This window comes from Cetorhinus maximus, chromosome 2 (genome assembly GCF_964194155.1).
Source record: "Cetorhinus maximus chromosome 2, sCetMax3.hap1.1, whole genome shotgun sequence".
Classification (NCBI taxonomy): Eukaryota; Metazoa; Chordata; class Chondrichthyes; order Lamniformes; family Cetorhinidae; genus Cetorhinus; species Cetorhinus maximus.
In genome coordinates this window covers 28,751,963-28,767,053 of record NC_135880.1, presented here as the reverse complement: position 1 = coordinate 28,767,053, position 15,091 = coordinate 28,751,963, and the positions used below count along the sequence as shown (strand labels likewise).

General features: G+C 41.0%; 1 protein-coding gene across 4 annotated transcripts in view; it reads right to left on the bottom strand.

Moving 5' to 3' along the window:
• Positions 1-1,927: 1,927 nt before the first annotated feature.
• Positions 1,928-15,091, bottom strand: part of LOC144692796 (protein WWC2-like) — a 263,584-nt gene continuing 250,420 nt past the window's right edge. For all 4 annotated transcript variants that reach the window (XM_078561877.1, XM_078561881.1, XM_078561889.1 and 1 more), the window contains exons 21-23: positions 13,716-13,955; positions 7,830-7,957; positions 1,928-6,327 (exon numbers count right to left, since the gene is read on the bottom strand). In XM_078561877.1, the coding sequence (XP_078418003.1) occupies positions 6,261-6,327; positions 7,830-7,957; positions 13,716-13,955 (435 nt within the window). In that variant the 3' untranslated portion in view covers positions 1,928-6,260. The remainder of the gene's footprint in view (positions 6,328-7,829; positions 7,958-13,715; positions 13,956-15,091) is intronic.

Below are 15,091 nucleotides of genomic sequence, written 5' to 3'. Positions count from 1 at the left end.
GGGGGCCTGCATGAGTATCACAGCACAGTGGTGTTCTTTGGCAAAATGTAGGCAAAGAGCAGGAGCAGCCAAACCTACAGCCCCAGCAGTGTGGTGTTCATTGCAACAAGACTGGCGCAGCGCTATGGCAGGTAGGCCATGTATGTTGCACTCACTTCGAAGTTACCAGCGAACTGAGGTCCGACTTGTGCACACCACCACTTTTCAAACGGGTTTAAGGCCGATGTAATTTCCTGCTGGAAGATTGGAAGAAACGACAAGATTCCAGTGAGCAGCAGTTTTAAAGAGCATTCATGAGATGTTAATGAATGCAAATGGAATTCACGCCACTAGTCAGCGGGATAACCGACCTGCCATAAACCCGCCATCGGGAGAATTGCAAACTGTTTTTACACCTGCGGACTTCTGACTTTTTGCCTGCCACTGGATTCTCCGCTCCCACCCTCCACGAAATCTGCCACGGGTGGTATGGGAAAGTTCCATCCGTTGACGCTGTCTGATTCCCTTGACTTTTTCTAAGTGTCCTGCTATAATATCCTTAATAATACCTTGTAACATTTTCCCTGTGACAGGTTTTAGGCTAACTGGCCTATAGTTTCCTGCCTTCTGTCTCCCTCCCTTTTTGAATAGAGGAGTTACATTTGCTATTTTCCAATCTAATTGAACCTTCCCAGAATTCAGGGAGTTTTGGAAAGTTAAAACCAATGCATCAACTATCTCACTAGCCACTTCTTTCCACACCCTACGATGAAGTCCATCAGGACCCGGGGATTTGTCAGCCCGCAGCTCCAACAATTTGCTCAATAATGCTTCCTTGGTGATTGTAATTTTCCTGAGTCCCTCCCTCCCTTCCATTTCCTGATTTACTTGTGTCTTCTATAGTGAATACCGTTGCAAAATACCTGTTCAATTCATCTGCCATCTCCTTATTTTCCATTATTAATTCCCCAGACACACTTTCTACAGGACCAACGCTCACTTTTTTAAAAAAAACTCTTTTATTTAAATATCTATAGAAACTCTTACATTTCATGAGCAGGATGAGGTTTCCTGCTTTTATAAAGCTTTTATTAATTAAATGATAAAATTTTCCTAAATATGAAAACATGCCCCAGCTCATGTGACGCTGTCACATGAGGGCACATGTTTAAATAATTCTGTACTTTATTTATAACTAAATTTTTTAAGCAACTTAATCTCCCTGAGGCAGCTCCGTGCCTCAGGGTCCTGCACTGCGAAAAAGCGCAGGCCCCGACTCTCCCTCCTCCCCCCACCTGCACAGGTAGCGCTGAGCATTACTGGCCGTGTGTCACGCTGGGCGGGCCTTAATTGGCCCGCCCACGCTAAATGGCAGCGCACAGCCAATCACGGGCGGTGATAAGGCTCCACGCCCGCTCCCGCCCAGCTCGCCCAACACAGGTAAGTTTCTGGCCCATGTTTCCCTTTATAGCAGTGACTAGAACTAGCACACACAGTTTAAAAATAAGGGGTCTCCCATTTAAGACAGAGTTGAGGAGAAAGATTTCCTTGCAGAGGGTTATAGTCTGTGCAATTCTCTTCCCCAGGGAGCAGTGGAGGCTGGGTCATTGAATACATTGAAAGTTGAGTTAGATAGATTCTCGACTGACAAGTGAGTCAAAGGGTATAGGGGGATACAGGAAAGTAGAGTTACAATCCGATCAGCCATGATCTTATCAAATGACGGGACAGGCTCAAGGGGCCTACTCCTAACTCGTATGTCACCCATTCCACAGTATTTCAATGCAAGTTTCACAAGCGCACTCCTTCTGTTTTATTGTTTCACGTTTTAAAATCATATTAGAGATAGTTTCATTTTTTTTTTAAAAGCAAAATTGAAATACACTATTTTCTGAAAACTGAAAAGCCCGGTGACAGAAGGAATTTCCCATCCAAAAAAAGACAAACATTTTCTTCCTTCAAAAATTGTTTTTTTTTAATCAATCACTGAAACATGTGGAAAAGTGCATAGACCACAATACTCAACATGATGGTTTATTTGTACACTATAGGAGATCTAAAATTAGAATGAAAACCATAATCTGAGGGAAACATGTTCGGCTAGTTAGTTCAGTTCTGAGCATTTGAGGATAAATGTGTTCTCTCAATTTCCAAAAAAAACGGTTGGAATTAAGACCCCAAGAAACATTTCAGGTACCATCTTTGATAAGACTATGTTGTTCGATTAAACACTTGCGGCTGCATAAGTCACATTTTTATATTCATTTTAATGGTATTCAATATGAAAGATAAAATATCCTTATAAAGTTTTTTTTTCTTCATCTTTATACAGAAAAAAATCACAGCGGAAGATTCAGTAAAGTCAGTTGTAGTCATTAGCACTCCATTGATTAGTATGGTTTACCATGGTGCACCTACATTTATATATTACATTAGTGTGTAAAATGCAGGAAATAAATTAATACTTCTATAGATGTAGAGAAAGATTAAGAAACTTTTTGTATAAAATTGTGTCATAGCAAAAAATAAGATATAAATGTCAAGAACAAATTTGACTTCAGTGATTTCCTTATTGAATATCTACTATGGTAACAGCTGCCACATGTTTTCTAATGGAAACAGCCTACTTCACAAGTTAAACCTTAATTTCAAATGCAAAAACCCGACTTCTTCAATGTTAACAATTCAAGACTAATAATAAGGCCTTTGATGAATGAACCTTTACATCCTACAAAATGCTGACAAGAAGAGTGTCTTGAAGACTCACAATTCCGGCCTGAAACTTTATCTATTTGTGCAGAGATCCCACCCTGTACTGCTTTGAAAAATACAAAGCACATTCTGAAAGTGGCAAGATAGTGACTGCTAACCCATTGAATTGCTTTCCTCATTTCCAATATTCTGTGAATATATTTAGCTGTTCCTACAAAAATAACTCTAAACATCAGAATATGCCAACTGCAGTCTTAATAAGAATGGAAAAAATGTCCAGAACTGAACTACACAGAACAAAACATAAATAAGACTGTAATAAATAAACAGGAGGCTTAAAAGGCACAATTCTAAGAATATCACTGTAAATACTTCATTTTTTACATATCAGACATACACATGCAAGCTGAAACAGTATCCTTCATTACTTCATTTAGTTCTACATTAAATAGTCAAAGAATTTCCAGCTTAATGTTGACCTTTTAAGATGTTAGTGGCACACCTTCTAGTAGTCAAATACAAGTGAAGATAGAAGAAAGCAAGGGTGTCCTTGCAGTAAAATTACTGTCAACATGGGAGAGGAGAGTAATACTATGTGAAAGAAGATGGCACACATCCAAAGGAAAAGCATTTTATTTTCGGGCACCATCTTCCCAGAAACATAAGGGTAACCTGAAACATGAGTGAACACCATGAGAGACACAAGTATGCCTCGTCACGTTTCAATTCATGCCTCCAGTGCTGTCCAGCTGGTATTTGCCAACAGAAGTTAAATGTCCAGTTCTTTTTCTTCAGAAATACCATAGTCAAGAGCAGGACGTCGCTATTTTGTCATTAATTCATGCCCAAGTCTTTTTTCCTTCCTGAACTAATTTATACACCCGATTAGACACTAGAAAAGATTCACAGTGGGTGATCAAGACTACTGCAAACCATTGTTGAAGTAGAAGAAGATCGAAGGGCATGGCATGAGAGATGGAGAGTGATATTAGGCTAGTTGGCTCATGTGGAATAAAATACCGTCATAGACTTGTCAGGCCAAAGGACCTGTTTCTGTGCTGTAAGATTTCATGATTCAACAGTATATTTGACTTGTTAACAATTTAACAGAAAGAACATGGCACTTAACAAGGTATTTGCAGAATACTTGACCGCCACCCCCACCCCCCAAATAAATCCTACATTCAGACACTGGGATACCTTTAGCTCTTGTTTAGAAAGTTATAGCTTTGACAGCTTATTGTGTCTAATGCTGCTTGTTTGACAGTACACATCTTCTGTTTCCACCCCCCACCCGACCCCCAACCACCGCCACCCGCCCAACCCCAATGGGGGAAGAGGTGCTCTGGTGACTATGTGTAGCAACATTGTCAATATATTCTAGAAGAATATGATTACAACTTCATGCTACATAATGACCAGGTAAGATGAAACTACAACAATCCATTTTTTGGTTGTTTTTTAACCCTATTTTGTTCAGTAAGGTATGTAGTTAAAATATTATACATATAATCTAAAAAAAAGGATGATCAGAGGATAAAGCTCTTAGTTCCTTGCATTACAGTGATATACTGTTTGTACTACTGGATTATCAATCCCAAAGTCACGATTTTAGATTCTGCTGCGACCAGTTTTGGAACTGGATTCAGTGATCTGACTAACACCAGAAAAATTCCAATGAAGGCTGTCAGATTGTTGTAAAAATCCAATGATAACCAATGTCCTTCAGGAAAAGGGAGCCTGCCACTCTTACCTGGTCTGGCCCACGTGGGCCTCAAAAGGATGATTGACTTTTAATGGCCTAGCAAGACACTCGGTTGTACAAACAATAGCTTATGGAAAGGCCATAAATGTGGCCTCATCAGTGTTGTCCGCATCACAAGAGCAAACCTTTTGAAAAGTTAGGATTGTTCATGGAAGCTGCTGTTCAACTGCATCCTTGGACATTTTTTATTCTACATATTATTTTGCCTATAATGACATTTGGTTTATATTTTACTTACATTTATTCAGAAACGTACTTAAGAAAAATGGGGTGGGAGGGGGTTTAATTCCTTTCTCCCCACCTATCAATTTTCTTTGCTCCTCCCTGAAGCCACTGACTTGTACCATGGTATGGTACCCACCTGACCAGGAAGCTCTGCCCAACTGGTTATGTGTCAACCTAGGCCGTGAGTGTTGGCAGATCATTTGATGATGTTGACAGGGGAGCTGAATCCAACCTCATTCAAATCCACACATGTATTCTTTCCAGTCAGTAGGGAGTCACAGGATATCAATCAAGATTGGGATTCCTGTTTTATGTTTCCCTGCCTCTCTACCTGAAGTGCATTGAGGATAATGATCGCTCCTGCAAATGCCGATCTGGGAGAGATTAACTCATTTGGCACAGGTTGGGAATAGAATCTGGGGTCGTCCAGGTCTGTGTGGCCTAGTTCCATGGACTTATAGAATTAATAAGGGATCTGTGTATTTTAAAGGTAGAATGCCCTTGTTTTGAGGAGTTTCTGGGAATGGCTCTAAAAAAAAACAAACTTTCAGAAAAAAAATATGTATCACACATTTTAAGCTGGCATGTTAGAGATTCTATCTCAACCAATGCAATTAAAATCCCCAATTGCCTTAATAATATTCATCGCTGGAAGTTTATGAATAAACCAGCCCTGCAGATATTCTCTAATCAAAAGTACATAGTTGAAAATCTCCAAACTAAAAGCAGTACTTAAAGGGTGAAATGATTAATGTTGCTTTTGTGAAAGGAAGAGCAGTAGTAGCAACAGCAGCACACATTCACAAGGTCACAGAGGTGTGATGTTGCCTCCAACTCCAGAGAACAAAAACAACTGAGATTGATCAATGGAAAATACTGTAAAGTTCACATAAGAAGGAGTTTTAGGCTCAGCACCAACAAGGCCATTCCACCCTGTGCAGGGGTGAGAACAGAAAAAAACGGGGTGGGGGATTTGTTTGGGGAGGGGATGGGCGGAGGAGGAAAAAAAACCTTGAGGCACAGCTGGGAGGTGAATACAGTGCAAGCACTGGTCTCAAAAAAAAAATGTTGTCACAGAATCAAGAAGAACACACATAAAAAAAAAACCCCGACAGCTTCACACCCCTTGTACAAAAATATTCCGTGGCTCACAGCCACAATCACAGTCTGATCTTATGCAAACATTGACAAAGAATAAAATATCTTCTGTTGAACAGGAGAGGTCTGGTGGGAGAGGGTCGGGGTGTGGGATGTTTTCTTCTAAAATGCAGCGCTGTTCAACAGAATACATTTTTCTGAACTGCTACCATTCCTGTATCCTATCTTTACAAAATAAAAGCAAACCAAAAAATACATACAAACTGTACAAAATTAGCATGACTGCTTCAGAGTTACACTACTTTAGCTTTTCTCTGACAAAAAATGTTTTTTTTTTTACATACAGGGATATTCAATTACAATTATTTTACAAAGATGTTATTATCTATATTGCCAGAATGCTTGAAAAGATTTTAGCCAGCTAACTATCAAAATCTGCTAAAATGCTGAAAAGTACTTTGTAATCTACATGATAGACTAATTATACATCATCAGCAGGTAGTGATGGGATGCTGATCTTTGCTCTGGTGAAAAACGCCATCTTCTCCCTGCAATGAACAGATAAAATAATTGTTTAGTTTGTGCTGTTCATTATTTTTTGGTCCCCTTGCCCCACCATGACTCAGTGGTAACACTTCTGTCTTTGAGTCGGTTCAAGTCAAACCCCAGAGACTTGAGCACATAATCCAGCCAGGCGCGATGTATGCAAGGTCCCTGATGGTAAGTCCCGACTTCTGCACGTCACACTTGTCAAGATGTGGTCCGCACCGGCGCGTTTTCCTGCCGACGTGGGCAATAAATTTGACACGGGGGATGCTTCCGGTGAGCTGGGCTTATCAAGATATGCAGGTGTATTAAAATGAAGTTCCCTACGTGCGGCGGTGGTAAACGCAGCCCACCATGGAGTGGACGATTGCAAACTGGTTTCATGATGTAGTGAAACCGATTTTTGGCCTTCCCGCCATATTGCTTGCTCACGCCCGCCATGACGCTCGATGTCAACGTGCACGGAAAATTCTGCCTTGAGCAGAAATGGGGCTCAGGTCTGACTAACTCAGCACCAGATGAGAATTGAACCAGGAAATGTATAGTCTGTAGAATGTACTGTTAGACAGACTATCCAGTTGGCCATCAGAGACACTAAAGGGGCTTTTATATAGATGCTGAAGCTCTGGAGATCAGTTTTGAAGCAGAGACTTGTGAGAATTGCATGACCCCTTTAAATTTGCTAAAGCACCACCAATGATTGTTCATCCTGTTACCGGGTCAATAGGAAGAAGGAGCATGTTTTTCATTGTCTCCAGCGCCCACTGCGGGAACTCAAATGCTGTTTGTGGAAGCCCTAGGAAACACGAGGTCAGGGAAGGCAAGGCGGAGACCTGACTTTTGCTTGCCCATTTTCTGATTTCTCCAGACACAGGAAGAGGAACCTCTACCCTCTTTATCTCTCCACAGTGCATGAGATGTAATGCCACTGGCTGTAAATGCAAACAGCTTTTGCATTACTAGCCAGAGTGGCCCTTCCTCTGACATCAGGAAGATCCAATGTAAGAAACTTAAAAGATGGATCCCTAGCAGCAGTTGTTTCAGTGTTACACTTAACGCATTGAATTATTTGATATTGATTATAATCAATTATATTGATTAATGCCCTGTGACTGAATTCCAGAGCACTATGGTCCATTGTAAAATTAACACTTACATCACATAAGTGCAAATGACCATCTCTAACCATCTCCCCTGGACATTCCACAGCTTCACCACCGCTGAATCCCCTACCATCAACATCTTGGGAGTTATCATTGACCAGAAACTGAACTGGACCAGCCATATAAATACTGTGGCTACAAGTGTAGGTCAGAGGCTGGGAATTCCGAGGTGAATGGCTCACCTCCTGACTCCTAAAAGCCTTTCCACCATCTACAAGGCTTAAGTCAGGAGTGTGATGGAATACTTTCCATTTATTCTTCTTAGTACTCTTCTTTTAACTCTTCTTCTAACTGTGAACCTTTTTCATATTTGGAATGGAGGAGCAAAAAGAGATTCTGACCTGAATGACTGGACCTGCAGTGGCATCTTCTGGCTCTGCTCTCGTAGCCTGCACACCTCCTTTGAGGCCTTTCTCATCAGCTTCTCAGCCCTCCACTCCTGCTTTTGTTCTTCTTTTGTTTGTTCAGCCTGGGTAAAGCACATTTATTGTACAAAGGTCTTATTTACCAAATATTTGCAACGTGGTTGTCAGGTTCATAAACCCTCCCATTACACTGTCACAGTCCATCTGTCCTTAAATGACCTTATAGAATTTCCAAAGTTGCCAATATATGACCAATTTCGATAAAGATGTGAAGGTGTCTTAAATTACTATCAGTCAAAACCTAACTTGAAAAGAAAGAAAATTTCCTTAGAGCAGTATTGTTTAGTGTGGTTTAAATTTATGTGAGGTAAAAATGGATACTCATCAGCTACTCCTCGGCCCAGATTTTGCAGCAGTAATGATAGCAAAACTGTCGGTGACCACTGCCATTACTCCTCTGGAACTGACAGCAACTCCTGGAGTCCGCGCATTCGCAGTTAAACATAAGTTGCTGTCAGTGATTCTCCGCTTCTCCAGAGGGTGCATTGCTGAGATTTCCCCAGGCTGCAATCAATTAGTAATTAATGAACTGACGAGAACTTCCACTCTTATGCTCTTACCCTCTCTGTAAAAGCCCTTGAAAGAAAATTAAATCTTGAATGAGGTGTAACTAAATTTTTAACAGTGGAATAAGCCCACAATTATTGCTGAACAGCCTCACTGGCCCTGAAAGAATAATTTTATATTTGCCGAATGTCAAATTTCTCCACTGTGATAGAAAATTCCACATTTTTAAAATAATTGTTGTTTTTAACATTTGTTTATGATACTTTGGCTTCTACCTCAAACTCATGTGTATGTCCCAATTATTTATTTTGTTACATAAAATTTAAAATTAAGAACAAAAGGTTTCAGTGGTTTTTACTTATTGCTTTGCTAGGCAGGTAAAGACCAAGGTTCATCTAGTTCACTTTCTTCCAACCTGGCAGTCACATTATGCAACAATAATGGAGTTGTTGCTTGACATAGTGATCAATCACTGTCAATTAATTCACAGTAGATCCAGAGGAAGACCTCAGTGGTGAAGAGCTTTGAGTTGGCGATTGGCCCAAGCAGCTGGCCCTCTTAAGTATACGACATTTACCAAGTCAGAAGTGTGATGGAATACTCCCCACTTGCCTGGATGAGTGCAGCTTCAATAACATTCAAGAAGCTTGACATCACCCATGACAAAGCAGCCCGCTTGATTGGCACCCCATCCACAAACATTCACTCCCTCCACCACCGATGCACAGTAGCAGCTGTGTGTACCATCTACAAGATGCACTGCAGGAACTCACCAGGCCTCCATAGACAGCACCTTCCAAACCCACAATCACTACCATCTAGAAGGACAAGGGCAGCAGATGGATGGGAGCACCACCACCTGGAAGTTCCCCTCCAAGTCACTCGCCATCCTGTCTTGGAAATATATCACTGTTCCTTCACTGTCGCTGGGTCAAAATCCTGGAACTCCCCCCCTAACAGCACTATGGGTGTACCTACACCACATGGACTGCAGCGGTTCAAGAAAGTATCACCTTCTCAAGGGAAATTAGGGATAGGCAATAAATGCTGGCCTTGCCAGTGACGCACACAACCCATGAATTAATAAAAAAAACTATTTGGTTAAAGTGTTTTATCAAAATTTGGAGGTCCTTGGACAAATAGAAGATTCAAACTAAATTGAGAATGAGCAAAAGGGGCAATGACAAATCTCAGGCTATTAATACAACAGATAAAAAAGAGAATTACAGAGACTATAGGGATATAACAGTGATATTCCCCAGGGGCCAGCATTGAGATCGTTGCTCTTGTCAATATATTTTACATAGATATACGACCTGGACTATGACAGCAGAACATTAAAATTTGAGGGCAGCACAAAAATAGGGAGAACAATTAACTGCAAAGAGTAGCAAAAGACATCAGCAGAACATAGACATTAGCAAATCGGGCAGGTAGCTATAGATGAAACCTAATAGACAGAAAAATGAGTTGATACATTTTGGAATGAAAAATAAAATATATACATAACTAAAATTTTAAAAGCAGTAGAGGACAGAGAGACTTAAGGGTTCAGATACAAAAATCTTTAAAACTGAGAGGACCAGTTAAAATACTGTAAACGTAGCTCATGGGATAGTAATGTATAGAAGTAGGTGCTGAGTACAGAAACAGAGGCAAATGCTAAACCCACACATATTATTACTGAAGTTCCAATATTTTGGCCAGGCTTGGGTGATGCACTTTAGGAAATGGTGTAAATGCCATGAAGAAAGCACAGAAGACACTCATAAGATGATCCTAATGAAGACTGGCTTTAGTAATGTCTGGTAAAAGCAAAATACTGCGGATGCTCAAAATGTGATATAAAAACAGAAAATGCTGGAAAAACTCAGCGGGTCTGATGGCATCCGTGGGGAGAGAAATGGAGTTAACGTTTCGAGTCCGCACAACTCTTCAGCCCATGAAGAAGAGTCATATGGACTTGAAACATTAACTCTGTTTCTCTCTCCACAGATGCTGTCAGACCTGCTGAGCTTTTCCAGCATTTTCTGTTTTTAATTAGTAATGTGTGGTCAGATCGTACATTGGAAGTGGTGGTTGTGCGCACACAATCTGGGGGCATGCCCACTCCAGTTTGCGGGAACGCCCAGCAGTCATTTAACAGCTGGCTGACTGTTAATTAGCTTGAAGTGGGACTTCAGCCCCTCAGCAGCATGAAGTCCCACCTTAGAGAGCTGCTGGCCAATCAGAGGCTGGCAGCTCTAAAGTACCAGCAGTACCACTGGGGGTGATGGCCACTACCAGTAGTGCAGCAAGGCCTGCAGGAAGGTGTTCTGTGCTAGAGCCAGGACTGGAGGTAAGTCTGGGGTCTCACCAGGGCCAGCTGGCAGGCCTCTGCGAGTGGTGCGGGGAGCCATTAAGGAGGCACTCCGCGGCCTCTTGCTCACCACTAGCCCATACAGTGAAAGTTGCCAGGCTGGATGCTTGGCATGGGCCTCTCCTGCCCTGCCACTAATTAAATCCCTGTGGTGGCAGGCTGAGACCCTTAAGTTGCCATTAATTGGCACTTAAGGGCCTCAACTGGCCCACGGGCAGGCCTCCCCCGCAATAGGCGGTGGGCACATGCCCATGGCATTTACAGTCCCCCTCCCACCTGCTAGCCCATCATCAGGATGCCCGTGAAGACTAGAGAAACTGTGGCTCATTTCAATGAAGGTTAGGAGATCTCATAGAAGTGTGCATAATTATCAGAGGTTTTGACAAAGTAAATTGGTTAAAACTGTTTTCATTGGTCAGTGAGTTGTAGTTAGTGAACAGAGGGTGTATAGTTAATATCATCACCAAAAGAATGAAAGGAGAGGTCAGGAGAATTTGTTTTACACAGAGGGTTGTTAGTACATGGATTGGTCTACCAGAAACAATGGTAAAAAAAAATCCAAAATGGCTTTTAAAAGGGCATTCAATAAAAATTTGACAAGGAAAAATTTAAAAAGGTATAGGGAAAAAGCAGGAGAATGGGACTGAAATGGAAACTCCAATGGCGACACAAGGAGAAACATTTTCACACAGCGGGTGGTTAAGATCTGGAATGCACTGCCTGAAAGTGTGGTGGAGGAAGGTTCAATCAAGGCATTTAAGAGGGAATTGGATTATTATCTGAAAAGGAAGAATGTGCAGGGTTACGGGGAGAAGGTGGGGCAGTGGCACTAGGTGAATTGCTCATTCAAAGAGCCAGCACAGATCTGATGGGCTGAATGGCCTCCTTCTGTGCTGTAATGATTTTGTGAAATGATAGCACTCTTAAAAAGCCAGAACTGGCACATAGGCTGTGCTGTTAAATTTAGTGACTGAGATTAACAAATCCCCTGAATCACATTACACAGCAGGGAGGAAATTTGTGGGGAAACTGGCTATAGATATGTAAGAGTTAATGAGGACTGGCAAGGTACTACAGAAATGGAAACAAGCAAATGCAATAGCTATATTTAAAAAGGCTGGGGCGGGGGAGAAATCTGACTTGAGCAACTATTAGTATTCGTGGGTTAAAAAAAATGAACCACACCCAAGGAGTCAGTTGGATAAGTACTTATATAGCAATAGCTTCCTAAAGAATAGAACATGGCCTTAGGGGAATATCCAGCTAAACCAATTCCTTGAATATCTACATTAAAGTAAATAGTGAGGCCTCCTACGGTACTATTTATTTGGACATTCAGAAATATTCTAAAATGAAATCACATGAAAGAATAATGAAATTAAATACAACTGAACTCAGGATAGAATGTGTAACTGTTTAAAACTTGGCTTAAACAAAGAAAAGAGAATGAGTTAGAGATAGGTAACATTGTGGCATAGGTAGGTAATTGGTTGGGAGATAGGAGACAGAAAGTAGGGATAAAGGGAACATTTTCTGATTGGCAGAGTATGATGAATGGTGTTCCCCAGGATCTCTACTGGCACCACAGATTTTCATATATTATATACATATATATATTATATGTATATAGAAGGAAAATAGAGTTGTACATCCAAGTTTGCAGGTGGCACAAAAATACGAGCAGCAAGTTACAAAGGGACATGGACAAACTAAGTGAATGGGAAAATCTATGACAGATGAATTTCAATGTGGTGAGGTGTGAGATCAACCATGGTTCAACCACCATGGATTCAAGAAAGACAAATCAGAATATTTTTGTACTAGCGAGAGGTTAGGACCTACGGACAAGCAAAGGAATTTAGATGACCTTGGAGGGTATTCTGCACAGATCGAGCAGAATGATACCGTGGCTTAAAGGGCTCAAATGTGAGGACAGATTGCATAAACATGGGTTGTATTCCCTTGAATTTAGAAGGCTGATGTCTTTAAAATGAAAAAGGGATTCAGTAAGAAAAAATACGCTCATGGGTGAAATTGGGAATTAGAATCGGAGCCAAGCTCTTTGAGCAGTGAAATCAGAAAGCACTATTTCGTGCAAAAGGTAGTGGAAATCTGGAACTCTCTCTCCTAAAATGTTGTGAGGTGGGCCAATTTTCAAAAATGAGATTGATAGATGTTTGTTAGTTAAGGGTACCAAGGGATACGGACCATAGGCGTTGAGGTACAGATCAGCCATGATCTAAATGAATGGCTGAACAGGGTCAAGAAATTTAAGGACCTTATGTTCCTAAGATATGTAGGGGCAGAAATTAGATCTCATTTCTCCTGCTTTACAGGAATAAAGTAGCCACAATGAGGGCAGACTTGGGGATCAACAATGTGTTGACCTTAAATTGGTGCCCCTAGCAGCCACCTAAAGCAGGTGCAAAGTACCTTACATATACATTCTAAAGTGGCCACAATGACCTAAGCAGTTGCTGCCACCTACAAGTCAGGACATAGACCTCCACAACTGCAACACTCCTTTCCAACCCCCACCCTGCCCAAACCCCAAGCCCAGTTTCCACTCCACCCCTACACCTTTTTGGCATTTACCTTTGAATCACTGGCTTCGGGTCTTCAATTTGGGATATTAAGCTATTGCAGTGGTTCCTGCTATTAAAAAGTAGGAATAATATAATTCCACATAGTTGCAATACTGACCTTCAGACACTAGATGCTGGTATTGCTCTTTGTAGATATCATATTATTTAATGATTTTTCAGAAGTGCTTAAAGGATTTTATAGCCCATTTTTAATAAGCCGATCAGCGTCAGTACCAGACAACTGGATACAGAATTAGACATCAAGGTAGAGACAAAACAATCAGATTAAAAAGGGGTCATCACAACATATTTTGTTACACTTGTGAAGCTTATATGTTGCAGAATATGTACCTGTTTTTCTGCTTGTTTTAAAAGCTTCTGAAACCTGTCATCCTCCAGCACCCACGTGGGCAGTTCTGTCTCCCCCTTAGCTTTCACCTCCTCCAACCTATTTTTCAGTTCCCTGAGCACTTGTAGCTCATCATTCAAACGACTATGCCACGTCAGTGTTGCTTGAAGATCCAGCTCCAAGTCGAGAGAGGTGCGGATGGGGTGCTCTGCAGTTCTTCTCACAACCGGTTGGCAGAGGGTCTGTGCCGGGACATCAAAGCAAACTCACACAGATCGAGTAAAGGATTTTAAATGATTTTGGAACACTCAGTCCCCTAATTTCTAGCTTGCAAACACTGGTCATTCAACACATCCAGCTCATTCCATTGTTCAGCCTGTTTCAGGTCCTGCACAAATCATTTTTGTGTTTATTTCATATAAATTTCTAATCTGTACTCCTGCCCTTTGTGAAGCTGGAATCTTTTTCTGATTTTTTTTTTGACTGTTCAACAGAGTGGCATTCTCTGCATTACTCCACAAGTTAAGACTTTTTAAGGGGTTGCAATTAGCTAAGAACCCCATTTTGTCAAGAAATGAGGCCCTATTTTATGTGTGGTCTCCCAGCAGGGATTCTTGGGCTGCACATGTTGGAAATCAGAGATGCTCTGACCATGATTTTCTATCCATATGGGAAATCATAGGCCGTGCACCATCTTTTCTAATATGTGCAACCTGTGTGATGTGTGATCTCCCCAGCGTGAGTATCCATTCATAAAATTAGCACTCTGATGCTGAAATTGTTGCTTCTTTGCCTCATCTAGTAATTATATTCCTTGTATTTTCTTCTTCCCATACTAAATGTATCTATACAGATCCACTGTTGCCTCCATGATTGTAAAGATGTGGATCATGATTTCCCTTCCATACACATATTATTTTCCCAGTGCAAAACGACTGAACTTCCTTCACTTACTTTCAGTGTTTCCAATAATCTGAAACCCAGAACTGTTTCTTTAGACTCACTAGCCCTCCCATGTCCTTTTGTAACTACAGTAACCAAAGCTGAACATCCTCGTTTGATGTGTTACCTCCTTAATACTGTTTAAAGATGATCAAAATTACCTTACTGGCTTTAAATTCTATGGATCTATTTTAACTCTCCAACATTGCATTTCCCTTAGCAATTGCTGCCCCATAATGTGTCAACAAATTCAAAGCTTTGGGAGCTATTCATGGAAAGCAATTAAATCTGTTAGGAGCTGATATTGTTATATTGATTATTGGAAAATAAATAGAGGCACAGGCAACCTATGAAATCTATGAATTTGTGGTAAATTATAATCAGCAAAATATCATGAAGACAGCAGATTGAGCACCAATATATCAAATTCCCAATA